Source organism: Meriones unguiculatus, chromosome 9 (assembly GCF_030254825.1).
Source record: "Meriones unguiculatus strain TT.TT164.6M chromosome 9, Bangor_MerUng_6.1, whole genome shotgun sequence".
NCBI classification, from domain to species: domain Eukaryota; kingdom Metazoa; phylum Chordata; class Mammalia; order Rodentia; family Muridae; genus Meriones; species Meriones unguiculatus.
Window position 1 is genome coordinate 53,301,629 of NC_083357.1, and position 18,827 is coordinate 53,320,455.

Consider the following 18,827-nt stretch of genomic DNA (forward strand, 5'->3'; position numbering starts at 1 on the left):
TGGTCAAGAAGAACTTAGAGGCCCCTAAGGATTGAAATCCACCCCAGTTCTACAGTGTCAAGCTTTGTATCACAGTGTGTCCCTGGGAGGAGCTGCTAAAACCTAAAGGAACTCCAATGAGAATAAAAGAATAATAATAACTAGAAAAACTACTTTAGAATAATAACTCCTCATCTTGGGCATTCAGTCTGATTTCTTGACATATAAAGTATAGGATTGAGAGATATATAAGAAATTGAAGTGAAACTGATTCATAAAACAAAGTTCATAATATTCTTCTGTGGTATACTTTTTCATTTACATAGCATATTTCATGGAGAACCATAGAGATTCCTTGCCTAAAAAGATATCTTACTTGGGAAATTACTATAACATAATATTACACTTGGACATTGGGAGGTACTGTAAATAAATAAAGGAAAACTTCTGCTGTGTAATTGTCCTTAAGTGACACATTTTTATCCATCTACACTCGTTTCCATTCCTCATAATATTTATACATTGCAGTGAGGGACACAGCTGCAGATACAGTTCCGCTCACCAGGAAGAGAAGGAAGAGTTAAAGCCCTCCTACCTGCATAGCAATGCTATGCTTGGTTTCCAAACAGCACTAACTCCCCATTCCTGTGCATCTATTTCAAATCAAGCTCAAGCACACATGGGAGAGAAACAGATAGCCTGTCTGAATTTTTTCTGGCATGAGCGCTACAACCAGAATTTGACTTCAGTTCAGCAAATATTACACTAGGCTTCCTCATAATTTAACAGGTGAACAGTGTAGGGCAGCAATGGGGGCGGTATAACCAGCACAACTATTTTAGCTGGTCACCAGATGGCACTGCTTCAGTGCTCCATGGGGAGCATGCAAGAGACCGATTCTCAATAAAGAAAAATAGATTCAGACATTTTCACACTGTGATGACCCTTGTCTGAATGTATACAGGATGGTACTGTAAATCTCACCAAAACTCTATGGCTGGGAGATCATACCCTCTATGAATAAGCCCATTGTTTTTGCTAAACAAACATAGTATCAAATTGCATTTTAAACAGGAAAATTGTGGACTTATAATGTATTCTTTTAAGTGAGGTGACACAGCTCAGATGCTAAAAAACATGTTCTGTGTCATATGACGATCATAGCCAGGTATACATGTGTAAACATGCAAACAAATGTACAGACCTCATCAGAGAAGCTTCTTTATCAGTGGAGAACCATTCATGAAGAAACTCAAAACTGGACAAAGTACAGAGAAAAACTGTCTTTGGATTGCTCAGCCAAAAATGGTACATCTATCACACACACACAAATACACACACACACACACACACACACACACACACACACACTATCACATGCACATGCATGCACACACACACACACACAGCTCAAGGTCCTTCTTGGAAGAGAGGTTGGAATAACTGTGACAATCGTGGCTTCTGGACATGACAGAACTGATGCACTCATGAATGCACAACATCTGCCCTTGTCAGCACAAGACCTGCATAATATGAAGCCAGTATTCCAGCATGGGAGAGATGGAGGATTCCCATCACTAGCTATGGAATTGTTGACAGTTGATAACTATTAGAAAAAGGAGAACAGTGTTCTTTCTTTCTTTCTTTCTTTCTTTCTTTCTTTCTTTCTTTCTTTCTTTCTTTCTTTCTTTCTTTCCCTTCCTTCCTTCCTTTCTTTCTCTTCCTTCCTTCCTTCTTTCCTTCCTTCCTTCCTTACTTTCTTTCTTTTTGTGGTTTTATTTGTTTGTTTATTTGAGCCAGGATTTGTCTAGGTAGCTTTGGCTGTCTTGGACTTGCTTTACAGAGCAGGCTGGCCTTGAACTCACAGTGACTGGCCTGCCTCTGACTCACTGAGTGCTAAAATTAAAGGCATGCATCACCGTGGCTGGCTATGAGTCTTTTCTTTTTTTTTTTTTTTATGGGAGTAGCACCTGGTGGGTTTCTCCTGCTCCAACAGGTGGTGCCATGTCCACTTATAAATGGGCAACAATAATTGGACTTAGAAGGTTTCTTTTTTTTAAAGTATACTTTATTTACATTGTATCCCCCCTCTAGTTCCCTCCCTCCTCCCCTCCCAACCCCTCCCTTCCTCCCCCTTCTCCACACACTTCCCTCCCCAAGTCCACTGGTAGGGGAGGGTTTCTTTTTCTTCCTTTGATCCTAGTCTGTTAGGTCGAATCAGGAGTGGTTGCATTGTCATCCTCTGTGGTCTGGTTAGGCTGCTCCCCCCTCAGGGGGAGGTGATCAAAGAGCAGGTCATTCAGTTCATGTCAGAAGCAGTCCCTGTTCCCATTAATATGGAACCCACTTGGACACTGAACTGCCCTGTGGTACATCTGTGCAGGGGTTCTAGGTTATCTCCATGCATGGTACATGGTTGGAGTATGGGTCTCAGGAGAGAAATTTGGGAGTTGGGACCACGTGATAAATATGGGAGGGGTTGGCAGGGTACTTAAATTGGATAGTGACTAGATAACTCATTGCCTCACACATGAGAACATAAAAATATCTTCTGTCTTAGTGAGACCTTTCTTTCCCCACTATGAGACCCATTTCTTTATCCTTCCATCTATATGTGTTTTCTGATGGAAGCTTCCAGAAAACTTAACTGTCACTTTCTCTGTTGGTAGTCACATGTTTATCCACCCTGTTTAACTACAATAACACAGAGGATACTTTAAAATGCACATGAAACACGCAAAATTTAACTATTTTTTTCCTAACAAGTAAACTTAGAAATGACCTCATTTTCATATTTTATTGATTGTTTTTCTTATGACTCCATTTTATAAATTCTGAATTTTAGCCTTTTCATAAATATATGTCACAGAGATGGATACAAGGGCACATCTTTAGAATTCCAGCTACTTGAGAAAAATATAGAAGCAAAACTATGAATCCAGTAGTTTTTGGTTTGCCTGAGCAACATAGAATAAACTGTTCTAAAATAAAAAAAGTCTAAAAGAAATCCATCTGTATACATAACCACCAGGTCATGTGCCCATGTGGTCAGCATCACTTGCTACTACTCCCGTATGGAGGCAGAAAAGGGTCTCAAGGAGAAAGGGGAGCTGCTGACAGCTTGAACTTTTCTGTACAGCTCCCCTGACTGTGGGAAAATAAGAATTTGTAGTATAATCCACTCTGTGGTATGTTGTTATGCAGGAATGGAAGGGAGGGGAAGTGGGGAAATCTGGTCAAGTTGTACAAAGTTTCAGTTACATGACTGAGTCTAGATGTCTGAGTCCAGCATTGGGCCTATAGTTAACTATATGGACCTACAGAATTTGTTAAAACTGTGCATATAACGTTAAAAGTCTTTACTGCAATTAGGAAAGTCTTATCTCTGAAAAACATAAACCTAAGTAACTTAAAGAACAAAAAAGTTATAAAAAAATGCACAAAGTTCTCAAAAGGACACCAGAGTTAAATGAATCATGATATATCAAGAATCGTGCCAGTAGCCATGAAACCAGAGTGAGAACAAGAAACTTTGGTGTAACCTAGAAGAACAGGCCACAGATGAATATTATTCATGACATAAATGTATTGCCCACTTTTTATTCCATTCATGAAATAGTTGGTTTTTTGAGTGACAGCTACTGTATTTCCCAGAATGGTCTCATACTTCTTGGCTGAAGTGTCTTTATCTACTTCACAAGTAACTGAGACATTCCAATACTATTTTAAGGCACATTTTTATAGCTCTAGACATAGTGACAAGAATGCAAGAAATCCACATTATCTCACTTTACATAAGAGATTTAGGCAATTGTAAATATATTTAGAATGAAATATTTGTTTCTTAATTTTTTCCAAACTGATTATGAAATACCTCATTTTTAAAAGCTTCAATTCTGCATGTGAAACCGTCCATAATATTTTAAACAACAGGATCATATCATGTAATCCACTCACAAATAATAATTTGGAATCATAATTTTATAATTTTCTGTATTGACATATAGTTATAAAATACATATTTAATTTATATATGCTTGTTAAAATTCTGAAATATTTTTGAGTGTTAATTGTCTCTTGGTTAGCAGAAACACTCCTCAGCTTTGAAAAACCTTACGAGAATGAGTGTAATACTTGACACTTGAATTGTGAGGGTGGAGGTTTGCTTTGCTGCTAACTTTGTTAATGTGCAATAAGATTTAAGAAGCTATTTTAATGTTTTCTTTTGGCTTAAATGTTGTCACTTTTGGAAAAAAGTTACATGACGTACTTTGTGCCAAGAATAATATGTACTTTGTGGCCATTCAATGAAATATTCTACAGATGTCCCTTAAGCCATTTGGTCGATGTGAAGTTTATCTCTAAGGCTTCATGGCTAAATTTATGTGTGGATTATGTACCTATTGGCCAGAATAAGAGTGACGACACCCCCTGTTACACGCCTTATTACATCTGGGTGAGTCTGTTTCTGTCTAGTATAGTTTCCTTTACAAACTATCTCTGGCACATATATATTTACAAATATTCTCTGTTTTTGCTCAACAGTTCCCTATGTACAGGTACATTTGTGCCTTCTGAATGGTTGTGGCTTGAAATCTGCTTTTAAGATAATGAACACAGGTACTTCTGCTTGCTCTTGAGTGCCAAGTTCTTAGAATGATATATTTCACCCTTTCACTTTCTGTATGTGTATACCTTTGACAGTGAGGTGAGTTTCTTGAAGACAGCATACTCCTGGGTATGTGCTTTTAGGGTGGGTAGCTGTCTTTTAATTGATGAGCTAAGACCGTTTACACTTGGGATTGTTGTGAAGGTATGCCATTTTATTCTTTCTGGTTATTTCCATTCCTTTTGTTCTTCATCCTTTGATTATCTTAAAAGCTAACTGGTTTACTGAGATAATGTCTTTATTTTTGAGTAATTTGTCTGTTCTTTCCAGAAGTCTCAGGATTCTTCAACAACAATATTTCATCACCTGTGTGCAATATTCTTTTAAAATCTCTAGGGTGCAGTTCATGGTCTGGAAGATCAGGCTGAATCAAGACAGTAGCTGTACCTCTTCCAAGCCCAGCCTCCTCCATCTCATCCTGCTTTCCTCAGCTATTCATGGGCAAAAGAATTCCAAGTTCAGATTTTCCTTCCCAGAATTTCAATCTATGGCACTGTGTTATTTCTTTTAATTCTAAAACAACTGTTGAAATAGTTATCATACTAGACCCCATAGCAAATCATGCTAAATCAGTTATTTTTCTCTTACTGTGATAAAATACTGAGGTAAAAAGAAAGTTATGGAAGATGTTATATTGGCTAAAGTTCCAGAATGAAAAGAGTCCATCTTGGTGGGAGACAGACAGAACAGTGAGGAGCAGGCATGGCAGCTGGAGCAGGAGCTGAGAGATCATATCTTCAACCAAGAGCTGGAAGCAGAGAGAGTGTTAGTTGGAAGTGGGGTGAGGCTGTAACTCTCAAGGCCCAGCCCCAGGGACTAGCTGTACCAGCAAGGCCTCATCTCAGTGTGTTCCCACAGACAGGGCTACCACCTGGGCACCAGGTCTTCAGTGTATGAGAACATGAGGACCATTCTTATTAAACCACCATGGACCTCTTAGTAACACAGGCCATACTCAGATTGGAACGCTACCCTGGATTCTTGCCAAAATGCCATAAACCCAGAAGTTACACAATAAAAAGCTGAGTACAGTTTTAAATATTTTTACTCTATATCAGTCTTTCACTGTTCCTCAATGCCTTTTCAATATTTTTGAAAATGCCACACAGATACACAATGAAATATCATATCTACCCCCAGTTCTCCACTTAAATATACATATATATTTATAATATATATTACATATAATATATCTTGTGTATGTTATATAATCATACATAAATACTATATATTATATATATATATATATAAATACTATATATATATTTATATATTAATGAAAATAAACACAGAAAAGCAGTAAATGAGACAGGTAACTGAGCAAAGAGACAAACTATAAATATATAACACAATCATATATATATATTCTCTGTAACAAGCTCCTCTCCAGATTCATGTCCTTTTTTCCCTCTAATCTACTATGTCCAGTTAGTGTGTTACTCATATGTCCATTATGGGGAATACAGTGGAGCATGTGAATCTCACCAGTGGCCATATTTTAATTAAGAATAATTATCCCATAATGCTGGAGAGATACATGATTCAGGGGTTAAGTGCACTGGCTGCTCTTCCAAATGACCTATGTTCAATTTCCAGCACCTACATGGAGCTCACATCTGTTTGTAACCTTAGTTCCAGGGACCTGACATCCTCACACAGATATCCTTGCAGGAAAAGGGCCAAGGCACATAAAGTAAAAAAAAAATGATGAAAAAAATTTACTATCTCTCTGTTTATATCTACCTACCATGGTAAAATATAATATCTTGTAAATACATGCTTTGAAGTGTTTCACATTATTCTTTCATGATCTGGAAATATTTGTTCAGTCTCCACTTCTAAACACTGAAAATGTATAGAAAATCCTGATTCTGTTGCATCCTTTTAGTAAGTGTATCTGTGAACACACCTAACCAAATATCCAGTCCCTGCTATACAGGTTTTCCTGGACCCATAGACTATATAAACCGTGTCTTGAGAGACTAAGTTAAAGGAAGTACATTACTAACTCTCAGGGAGATCTGTTATTATATAACATTTTCATGTATCCATGAATGATAAAATCCAGAGCTACTGAACTAACTTAGTATATATTCAGTGAGCACCAACATGAATATACCAAGTGAGGGGACATTTTCAGCATTTTAAATAGTAATAAATGGAGGTGCTTATGGTGACACAAGCCTGTAATCCCATATCTTGGGGTGAAACAGAAGGATCAAGAGTTTTAGGCTGGCTTAGGCTCCACAACAAAATCTTATCCAAAGCTAAATGAATTAATGAAAATAAATATAGGAAGGCAGAGGATGAGACAGTTAACAAATCTAAGAGACAAACTACAAATGAGAGAAAATCTTGCCAGCTACTCATCTGACAGAAGATAAAACCAAACATACAAAAAAACCTAAACAATAAAAACAGTCAATCAAAATATGGGTCTGGGTACAAAGAATTATCAAAAGAAAAACTGTGAATAGCCAATAATGAAAGCATTGAACATCCTTAGTCATCAGTGAAATTAAGTTAAACTGATTTGAGACTTCATCACATCCCATTCAGAACAGATATCCTCAAGAAATCAAATGATAACAAATGCTGATGTGGATTTTGAAAAACAGGAGTTTATTCACTGTTGCTGGAAGCATAGACTGATGTGACACCTGTGATAATAAGCATAAAATGGCCTCATAAACCTAAAAGAGGAAGTGTTATGTGCCCTAACTCTGTAATTTCTTGTTATATATTTGATGTACTCTATATCTTACTACAGAAATACTCATTCAATCCTGTTTATTGCTGCTTTGTTCAAAATTCTTTGGGAATGAAGGCATTCTAGGTGTTATCAACAAAACAATGAATAAGAACTTGGTGTAGACGTATATCTATCTGATAGATAGATACAGAGATAGATAGATACAGAGATAGATAGATACAGAGATAGATAGATACAGAGATGGATAGATACAGAGATACATCTATAGATATATAGATAGTTGGTAAATAGATACATAGAGATAAATAATAGATAGATACAGACAAAAATAGATAGACAGACACATAGACAAATGAGTATTGCTCAAAAATATAAAACTATGGAATTGGTATGAAAATGGACACTACTGAAAAATACTACAGTGAGTTATTCAGATTTGGAGATACAAATACATGTAAATCTTAGCTTCTAATTTTTATTTTTGTGTATTCACATGAATATGAGTGTGTGTAGACACCACACAACTAGAAAGCAGCCAATGAGAGGGGAAATTGAAGCATTAAGATAGATGAGTGGGAGGTAATAGAACCCATGATGTGCAAGTGGAAGCAGGGATACTGGGAGCAAGAAGGACTGAGTGAGAATGGGGAACTGGGAGATGACAGAGAGGATAAGATGGGAGAAGAGACAACCAGAAGTAAATATATATGAACCTGACATAGAGAAACCTGAGACTTTGTAAGCTCTTTTGAAAAAATTAAAAAAAACAAGACGGTTTTATTTAAAGCTCTTAAAGTCAAGGAAGCCAAAGTGTTGTATTGGTGATGGTGGTCTTTATAGCATGGCATGTGGTGAGTGTCATGGTCATATATTTGTTTCTAACATTGTTACATAACCATCAGCCTGTGAGAAGAGAAAAGTGGAAAATGTTTCAAATGAACCAATAGTTTGCCTTTCTCTTCAGGACTACTTCTTTTCAAAATATTAAAATACCTTCCCAATCAATCAAGCCTTTGCTCCTCTTGCTATTAATTCCCACTGCATATAGAATAGAAACAGAATTTCTCCACTGTGTGGTCTGAGCTCTCTATAAGGCATTTTGTGACCCAGTATGTTTGTGTGCAGGCTGCAGGTGCCTGGGGAGCACTGTGTGCTCACTGCACAGAGGTAGACAGCAGAGTCACTGGGCTGGGAGTCTCTGATGTGCAGGGAAACATGCAGGCTGGCTTTATTGAGGTGAGCTGTGAATCTGTTTTCCTCCTTGTCACCATTGGAGAAGATGGACATCAGCGCCTTGGGGCCTTGCCCAGAAAGCTGTCTGTACCACCAGAAGTACTGAGAAGTACTATCACTGAAAGTGCAGTTAAGAGAAGCCATGGCTCCCTCTGGGACACTGAGGGATTCTGGGATCTGCTCCACCTTCAGCTGGCTGCTCACCCCTGTGCAGAAAGACAAAGGTCAGACAAACAGACCTGGAGGCAAATGGATGCTAACACAGCAGAATGCTTTTTCAATATCCCGCCCACCCCTAACTAGAGATTAAAAACAAATGTGTTTTCTACCATTAGCCTGGAGCAGGCAACAACTTTATATACCACACCTGGATACCAAACAAATTCCCAAACTTACAGCTTAATTGAAGCCACAGGACCACTAGTGAAACACTCAAGGATTTCATCTCTCCTCCCTCTTCAGTTAGGATTCAGATTCTCAACTCTAACCTCATATGGTCACATTCAAAAGTTTCCACCTCTCCTGCTTCAGGAAACATGAAAAGCCGCTTTGCTAGCTATGAGAAAAGGGACTCTCTTCACCACCTCTGCAGCACCAAGCCTTTCCTCCAGCCCTTACTTCCTGCCCTCCCCTTTCTCCCACTTGAGAACTCTACTTAGGATCCCTAAGAAGACACTGCCATCTTGTGGACTTATGATAGTGACCAAAGAAATAATCAAACTGCAAACTCTTCTAATGTAATTATTAAAAGTAAAGTTCTTGAGAGAACAATTGGCATTTTAAAGAAACATTTGCCACCCGAGTGTGGGTGGGGAGTGAGATTGAGTGTGTGTGTGTGTGTGTGTGTGTGTGTGTGTGTGTGTGTGTACACTCTGCAGATGTCGTCTTCTTTCTCAGTAATAATCAGTGTCACACACAGGCGTTCACCTGCACTGGAAAACCACCTAGACATGACAGCCACAGAAATCTGAATGAGGCTTTTCACACAGCATAAATCTAACGCTTGTCACTCCCATTCAAATACATCTACAAGCTTTACAGATGGCCTGAACAGATGGTTTATCTAGGTTATAGTCTAGAAAGGCCTGGAATTATTCATTTTATTTAGAGCCAGGAGCATATTTGTGTGCTTGGTGCAAAAAAGATAGAACTGCGTCTAGCAACTCAACAATAAATAAAACTTGGGGAACTTGTTATTTTCTCTAATTTTTTTATTCTCTCTTCTTGAATCCCTACTCCTTTGAGTAGGGATTGATCATGAAAGTTGTAGATATGGTTTCTCTCCCCTTTCCTTTTTCTGACTCTGCTTCACCTCTCCATGCTCCCCTTTCTTCCTTATCTCTCTTCTTTCCTAACACTTCTACTTTCTCCCACTCTCCTTTCCTAACATAGACATGAAGCCATCTGTACCAGGGGAATATCTGTGCCAGAGCTGAACTGGGTCCACATAGAACAAGGCAGGAAACAACTGTCCTTCAGGAGTCTGTGAGAGCTCCACAGCCAGCAGAGTAAAGATCTGTGGAGGCAAGAAGGCAGTAGGATCAACACAGCCAAGGAGCTGGTTTATGCTTCGGTCCTCTGATATTGAGTAGTGTATTTTCAGGACAGTTGATTTTTGACAAAGGAACCAAAACCTTAAAATGGAATAAAGAAAGCATTTTCTTTCTTTAGTTTTTCATTTTTTTATAGTTACAGTTTGTTCACTCTGTATCCCAGCTCTAGACCCCTCCTTCATCCCCTCCCAATATCACCCTCCCTCCCTCTTCTTCTCCTATGCTCCTCCCCCAATCCAATGATAGGGGAGGTCCTCCTCCCCTACTATCTGACTCTAGCCTAACCAGGTCTCATCAGGACAGTCTAGATCCTTTTTCTCTGTGGCCTAGTAAGACCACCTCTCCAGGGAGAGGTGACCAAAGAGCAGGCAACTGAGTTCATGCTAGTGACTACCCCTGCTCCCCTTACTAGTGAACCCCTGTGGAGACTGAGCTGCCCATGAACTACATCTGAGCAGGGGTTTAGGTCCTCTCCATGCATGGCCCTTGGTTGATTCATCAGTCTCTGCAGGCCCTCCTGGGCTGATTTTTTTGCTCATTGATTTCTTTAATGAATGCATTCACTTTTTCTTTTGAGAGCTCTAACATATTCATAAAGGGTAATTTGAAATTCTTGTCACGTGCATCAGCTATCTTGTGTTTCTTGGGGCCTACTGGAGTAGTGTTTTTAGGCTTTAATGAAAACATATCATTCTCAATGTTATTGTTTTCATGCTGGAATCTAGGCATCTGGGTTTGAGATCATTGTAATTCTCTGTGCTGGTGTGTGTTCTTGCATTTGTCAGAGGTATGCTCTCTTCCTTGTTTTCTATTCTTCTCCTTGGTTCTGAGAACAGGGTCATGGCTGTGGGGTTTCTGCTAGGAATGCTTCTGAGATCCTGCCACATATGAACATTGGAGTTGAGAAAGAATGTGCTTCTTTCCAATTGGGTGCTGACACTTAGGCATAGGAGCGGGCTAAAAGAGGTGAAGGTGAGGAGATCCTGGTAGGGAAGAAATCAGGGAGTGCCACCAGGATCAGTCTAGTGCTCTGGGAATGAGGATAAGGAGGGATGAGGACCACAGCAGAGAGTCTACTACAGGGCTGAAAATGAGACTGGGGGTTGGATTTAGAGGAGAGGAACGACATGGAAAATCAGAACATCACCTGCCTGCTCTGGCTTCCTTTCTCCTGTGTATCTTTATTACAAATTATCTCCTAAGTATCTTTATTATAAATCTTAAGGTATGGAAAGGCTGTAGACCTCTGATAACCTGTCCTTCCAAAGTATTAGATAGAAATTATGTAGATGACACCTTTCCCGGCATTTGTTGCCCTGTGTGAATAACTTGGCCTGGAGGTGACATGCAAGAATACGAAGAGAATGACCTCTATATGGAGATGATGACCACTGACCACTTCACTGTATCCATAGCTTTTCTGTGAAATCAATGTGACCCTTCACGAGGAACCACTGATGTCTCTGATGAAAATCCAGCTGTGAAAACATCTTCATCTTCTGCTGTGACCATTTGTACGACTTTCATCAACCAGAGAAATTTTGGTACACAAAACACAGACTGTGTCGAAAAGGGTGACCTAAAAGGCAGATGATCAGACATCAGGCTTCTTTTGCTTCTCAGGGTTTGTGCTCAGCTCCCCCTGCAGTGTCTGCCACTGTGTCACCCAGAGCACAGTAGTACACAGCCGAGTCTGACTCCTGCACCGAGGCTTTCTGCAAGTGGAAGGAGGTGGTTCCTCTATCATACGGGCTCCAAACCCTCTGCTGCTTCCCTTCTCTCCAGCTGTGATGACTTTCAGGAGGAGCTGTGGACCTTCTTCAGGATATTGGACATACCAGACAAGAGTTGGGTACCTTGTGGCTGAATATGTGCAGTTTATAAATAGAACGCTGTCTTCTGAGAGGGTCACTTGACCTTGTTTCTGGGTCACTGACTCTCCATGGATCCTTCCTGGAGGAAGAACAGGATATCTGCGTAACATTAACAACAAAGCTCATGAATGATTAAATATTTTTTCTGATGTCATTGAAGAAAGAGTACAAATTTGAAGTCACTTAACTTACCAAGCAGGAGCAGCATCACTGTCACTAAAACTGGAGAAGTGTTTTTCTTTAGGGTCACTCAGCTACTGTTCTTGACTTTTCACATGAAGAAATGATGAAATGACATCAAATGATGAACCTGCAAATCTTATAATTCACAGGCATAGTGATATACTGTTAGGAAACTCCACCCTTTGTGGACAGAGATTAAAGCAGGGTCTGCAACCCTCCCAGAGTCAGAAAAGTGTTCTCACCATCTACATCCATTGTAGGGCACATGTGAGATTTCCAGAGGCTCTTAACAATGTAAAGAACATAAACAGTGGCCATTAACATATTGACTGTCATCATTCTTAGGAGTATACCTGAACTGAAAGTATTATAGAAGAACAACTGATGAATTTTCAATTTTGATCTTTACCATATGATAAATTGAATAGCAAGAAGGATGTTTTAACAGTTTAGTTTTATCGGTCCAAATTTGTAGAGATGCTATGCGAGTGTAGATGATGGCTCAGCACTGGAGAGCATTTTTGCTCTTACAGGGAGCCCAGAACACACACAGTGGTTCAGAATCATCTCTAACTCCTGCTCCAGGGAACTGACTCAATCTCACGACTACTGGTGGCCACTGAGGCACCAGGCACTCATGGTATAAAAACACAAACACAAGAAAAGTACTTATGCACATCAGATACGATGAATACATTTTTTAATTTTTAAAGATAATATGAAGTTAAGTTACTTTAAATTGGCCCAGAGAATGTGTAATCACTACTATTTGCTCTTTTTATCTTCAGAAATTTTTAAATAATCGGTTTGTGCTGCCCATTTACTTAGGAGTTCAATGAAACAATGTTTGAGGATTAACTACACAGGACAGCCACAAGAAATGAAGCAATTGTGACTGTCATGCAGGGTACACGTGTTATACCACACTATGCATCAAATATAGGCTATGACCTTTTTCTTAGCTCTTTTCTCTAAATGTCTTTGTAACCAGTGGTGGCCGTTGTTAGGAAACATGAAGATGACTATCATTTGCGGCTCTTTCTTAAGGACCTGCAGACAGCATCCCAAGCAGCCAGATCACAAATGTGTCTTCAGAACAGCTTCTTCCTTCAAGTTCAAAGCTTCCACTCGTGAGTCTGGCTTTCATGGCTGCCGTGTGTCTATGGAAGCTCCTTCTATCATTTAATTTCGTCTTAGTAATTTTTCCCCATTGACAGAATTGACAAAACTGTTCTTTCTCACCTTTGTGCACATCTTTTTCTTTTTTTTCTTTTTTTTTTTTTTAAGAGTGAACAATACCTGACACATGAAAACGCTGTCCAAATATTAATTCATTAACAAGTCATGAGTCACAATTTAATTTTTTTTTATGTGTAATTTTCCAACTTTATTATTTAAATTTTTTTTTAATTTTTTATTTAACTTTTTTTTTTATCAGTTACATTTTATTAACTCTGTATCCCAGCCGTGTCCCGATCCCTCATTCCCTCCCAGTCCCTCCCTCCCTCCCTCCCTCATCTCCACCGTGCCCCTTTCCAAGTCCACTGATGGGGGGGACCTCCTCCCCATTCATCTGATCCTGTTTTATCAGGTATCTTCAGGACTGGCTGCAAAGCCCTCCTCTGTGGCCTAACAGGACTGCTCCTCCCTTCGGGGGTGGGGAGACCAAAGAGCCAGTCATCGAGTTCCTGTTAGAAATAGTCCCTGTTCCCCTCACTTTGGGAAACCAATTGGTTACTGAGCTACCACAGGCTACATCTGAGTGGAGGTTCTAGGTTATATCCATACATGGTCCTTGGTTGAATGTCAGTCTCAGAAAAGACCCTGTGCCCAGATATATTTGGTCCTTGTGGAGCTCCTATCCTTTCCCCATCAGACTAACTCCCCTTCTTTCTTATGATTCCCTGTACTCTGCCAAAGGTTTGGTCATGAGAAAAAGGCCAAGTAACATATGAAGGTAGACCTATCAGAATCACGCCGGACTTCTCATCAGAAACTATGAAAGCCAGAAGGGCCTGGGCAAGTATCATGGAGACTCTAAGAGATCACAAATGTCAACCCAGACTACTATACCCTGCAAAGCTTTCAATCAACATAGATGGAGAAAACAAAATATTCCATGACAAAACTAAATTTATACAATATCTACACAGCAAACCATCCCTACAGAAGATACTAGAAGGAAAACTCCAATCCAATGAAAACAAATTCACCCAAGAAAACAGGGCATACAGATAATGTCCCAACAAAAATGAAAAGAAAACAAGCAATGAATCAGGGTTAGATCATCGACTCCATTACAAAAGGAACTAACATGCATTGGTCACTATTATCTATCAATATCAATGGACTCAACTCACATCTTTTTCTTAATTCTTGTTGTTTTGAAGTTACAAATGCAATCCTTAAGTGACAGCCTGTGGCTCAGAACCTTTGTCTCTTACAGTTCAAAATACTGGATATCGAGACGTTCTGGGTTTTCCTCATTAGCAACGTCTGCAGTTGCTTCAGAATGTGCTCCTCATGCTGCACTTCTATATGAGATGGGAATCACCTATTAAAACAGCATTTTCTTTCCTGTTTCCTTTTTATCTTTACAATTTCATAGCTATAGCCTTTTATATAGGTTGACATAATGGGAATGTATCACTTTCACAGAGCAAGTCTCAAATCCAATGAGAAAGTAGTTATTTGCCCCTCTAAAAAACAATCATATCACCAGTGAACATATCTTTATAATTAAGTTGGTCATTTAGCACACAGGATCCACAGAGAGTAACTCCAATGATGATGTATCTCCCCTAACTAGAAGAGAACACTCTAGGTCAATTCTGATTTGATTTTTCTTTATGTTACATCACCATTCAAACTGTATCAATTAGATATGTTACATAACTAAGACCAAGAAAAGTATCAAATGTTGTGTGAAGACCTGTGGGATCTTCCTGGAAAATAAGTCATATGGAGATATCACACATGGCTCTGAGTACGTGGCTAGGTACCATACCAGGCATGGTATCCTTCCTCTTGAAGAGATCATAAGTTCAATTAGGGTGTGTGAGCCACTACTGCTCCCAGAGGATTATTGTGGCATGCTGGACATTGATCCAGATAATGACAGCGAATACTCTTTACTTCATTATAAAATATAACCCTTGAAGAGAAGAAAAATTAGTTCATGCTGCTAAACTAGTGACTTCCTCTTGGGTATGTCAAGTTACAAAAATATACAATGATAGGATAAACACTGATGTCTAAAAGTTTCATGTATTATAGTGACAGTGGGGTGTCAAAGTCTCCCACTATTAATTTGTGGAGGTCTATGTGTGGTTTAAGTTTTATTAAAGTTTCTTTTACAAATGTGGGTGCCTTTGCATTTGGGGCATAGATGTTCAGGATTGTGATATCTTCCTGGTGGATTTTTCCCTTGATGAGTATGAAGTTTCCTTCTCTATCTCTTTTGATTAATTTTGGTTGAAAATCTACTTTATTAGATATTAGAATGGTTACTCCTGCTTGCTTCTTGGGTTCATTTGCTTGGAAAACCATCTTCCAGCCCTTTACTCTCAGGTAATGTCTATCTTTGTGATTTAGGTGTGTTTCTTGTATGCAACAGATTGTTGGGTCTTGTTTACGCATCCATTCTGTTAGTCTGTGTCTTTTTATTGGAGAATTGAGTCCATTGATGTTGAGGGAGATTAATGACCAGTGGCTGTTAGATCCTTTGATATTAATGTTGGCCATGGTAGTGTGTTTGTGTGTTTGACTACTTTTTGTTTTGCTGTAGTGACAACCCCCAAAGACCAATCTATGGGCATCCCCACAGGCCAGAAATCCACAAGTGCTCAAAATACCAAGAATAAGTGTCTCTATGGTGCAAAATCCAACCAAAATATCTGCAATTCAATCCCTCCACCTAAGACTCAAGGAAGTCATAGAGGAGGTGATAGAAAGACTGGGAGAGCAAGAGGACTAGAGTCCCTGCTGCTAGATACATTCCCCCAGAAATGACAAGGAAAAAGAATCAGGCATCTCAAAAATATGGTGGTTTGAGCAAAACTAACATCATGATAACATCAGTTGTCATGTCAACATGGGTAAGGGAGAGTCCACATGCTTCAGCTCCTACATGAAGACTTTCAGGTTGTAAAAGCTGCAGACAGAGGGTAGATCAGGTTCCTCCAGGGACAGCTCCCACACAGATTTTCCAATAACACCTTCTCAGTCCTGAACACATGTCCATATATCCATGGACAAAATTAAATGGAATCAGTAGGTTGCATGGCTGGAAATATGTGTGTGTTGGGGGGGGGGTTGAAAAAGAATGTAGAGTAGGAATCCTTAGAGAAAGAGAAGACAGGCAGAAGTGGAATTAGAACATGGTGTGGTAATGAGTTTGATAAGAAAAACAATGATACATTGGATGAAATGTCATAAAGAAAGACATTATTGTGCACATTGAATAAAAAAAAAAAAGATAAGATTTTCTTAATAACTTCAATCTCTTCCCCTGTGAGGATTCTACTGAACAGATCATTTAAAGGGACACAGGCAAGCACAGGATGGCAGGCTCTAAATAGCAGCACAGAAAACCTGCTGTGAGAGGCTTGTTGTGGCACTGGGCAAGGTATTCATTTACACACACACACACACACACACACACACAATTTCTCTTTCTGCAAATGACATTGTACACTTTGAGTGTGGTTTACTAAGCACTGGCCACCACCATTTTGTCTATCCCTCCTAGTGAACTTTATAGTAGATATTTCCAATAATCAATGGCAGAAATGAGATAAATGAAGCACAAATATTACACAGCAGTCTGCCAAATTCCCCACAGCTAATAAGAAGGTAGATCTGGAACTTCAAACCAAGTCCTAGTCTTCAGGAGGGAAGATTCAAGAACTGTGACATGTCTGCTAAGTGCTAAACAAGAAAACACATGGAATTCACCCAGCACCTTCCCTCACACAGTGGGTCTGCTTCTCCTGTACTCCATAAAGACCAGCTGCACACTCTGAGGTTGCAGTGTCTCCCACACGACAAAGCTCATGGAGTCTTCTGAGGTCTACTGACAGAGCATCCTAATGACGGCTCTCATGGCTTCTCACAGGCATCTGTGGTCTGTCACATGTCTTACTGCCAATGGGAACACTGTGTGTTATGATGGGAGGGTGGAAGGCAGAGGGAGGACAGCCAGAGCTCACTGTGCCATGTTCCCTACAGCAGCTTCTTCCCAGCAGTGACTCGTCCTCACATCTCAGGGTGTTTCTGCAGTTTGGAAAGGGCAGAATATAGAACCAAATTTCACTTGCAGGAAAAAAAAAATGTTCCGTCTTGGCAACAATGCTGAGCCTCTTACCTTAGGCAGTCTTCTGTTCTCCAGCCCAGAACACCCCTGTATCATATTTGACACTCCTGCACGAACCACTGTCACATCTGACATCTGTAGATCAAACACCACAGCGATCTTCCTGAATGCTCCCTGCCATTATTATCACAAAGTTCTGATTTCAGATCATCAAGGATGGCTGCTACTACCACCAGGCCTTCTAGACATTTAACTCATGAGCACTAGAGGGCAGCAAAGAGCTCAGCTCGATAGCAAAGTACTTCAATAAGAGACTGAAGTAGAGATTAGCAAGAGATTCAGTCAAAAACTTCGGTTTTCATTCTATTTTCTTTTCCTTTTTATATTTTTCAGTCTCAAAAATGCAAATATTTCACGTTTTCTCTCACACGAGGTCCCAGATTTTAATGCTTATAGATACATAGCTAAGGAGGAATGTCATTCTCCATGGAAATATAAAAAGACAATTAGTGAGGGAAAAAAAATCTTAAGGAAGGGCAGGAAAATGAAAATAAAAAAGGGAAAGAAGCAGAAAGCACAAAGAGTAATAAAACACAAGTGACACAAAACCAGAAGGGGCTCAAAAGGGGAGTCAGGGAGCCAGGAGGAAGGACACAGGGATGGGGGTATAGCAGTAATGCTGATGGTCATCTAGGGTTTGCAGAGCACATTCCCTGGACAAACATAGGACTGGATGTCAGGGACAGACAGAAGGCCTCAGAGGAGGAGAGAGTAAAGCTTTACCCCTTGGGAATGGGAGATGCCTGAAGGCTGAGATTTCAGCAAACTGGTTCTGAGCTGAGTCTTTTGTGGCCCTCTTGGTCCCCTTTCCTGTGTCCATCTGTTTAGACACCCACATCCTTACCTTCCAGCCACTTCTCTGCAAGTGTCTTCTAGGTCCTAGAAGCCTCCACCTCCAGGTTTGCTTATGCTTTCCCATTCACCCCATCCCTCCTCTCTTTCAGAAGTTCATTTGGATTCTGTTTTTAAACCAATAAAAGCATTTAAGACATAATAATTTTGTAATAAACTACTTTCCTTTTCCTCACTTGGAAATGTGTGTGCTAGAGCCTGATCTTCAAGGAAGGAAAATGGAAAGATTTAGACCACGTCTTCCCCAGTGGTTGCCTTTGAGCAAAGACTCCCAGGAAGTGCAGGGCATCACCTGGCTGGGATGTGATGGGACAGCACTGTGGGCAGACAGGGCAAAGGACAGGGACACAGGCTCTGAAGGGGCAATGTGCCCTGTGTGCTTCTGGGAAAATCTTTC

The 18,827-nt window shown here is 39.8% G+C and overlaps 1 pseudogene and 1 gene segment (V, D, J or C); both read right to left on the reverse strand.

The window, feature by feature from the left end:
* Nucleotides 1-8,366: 8,366 nt before the first annotated feature.
* LOC132656226 (T-cell receptor alpha chain V region 2B4-like) lies at nucleotides 8,367-9,039 on the reverse strand. The segment is given in 2 exon segments: nucleotides 8,367-8,800; nucleotides 8,991-9,039. Coding segments are annotated over 2 exon segments (483 nt in total).
* Nucleotides 9,040-11,766: 2,727 nt separating this feature from the next.
* LOC110541960 (T cell receptor alpha variable 9-2-like) lies at nucleotides 11,767-18,416 on the reverse strand (annotated as a pseudogene).
* Between the last annotated feature and the right edge of the window lie 411 nt (nucleotides 18,417-18,827).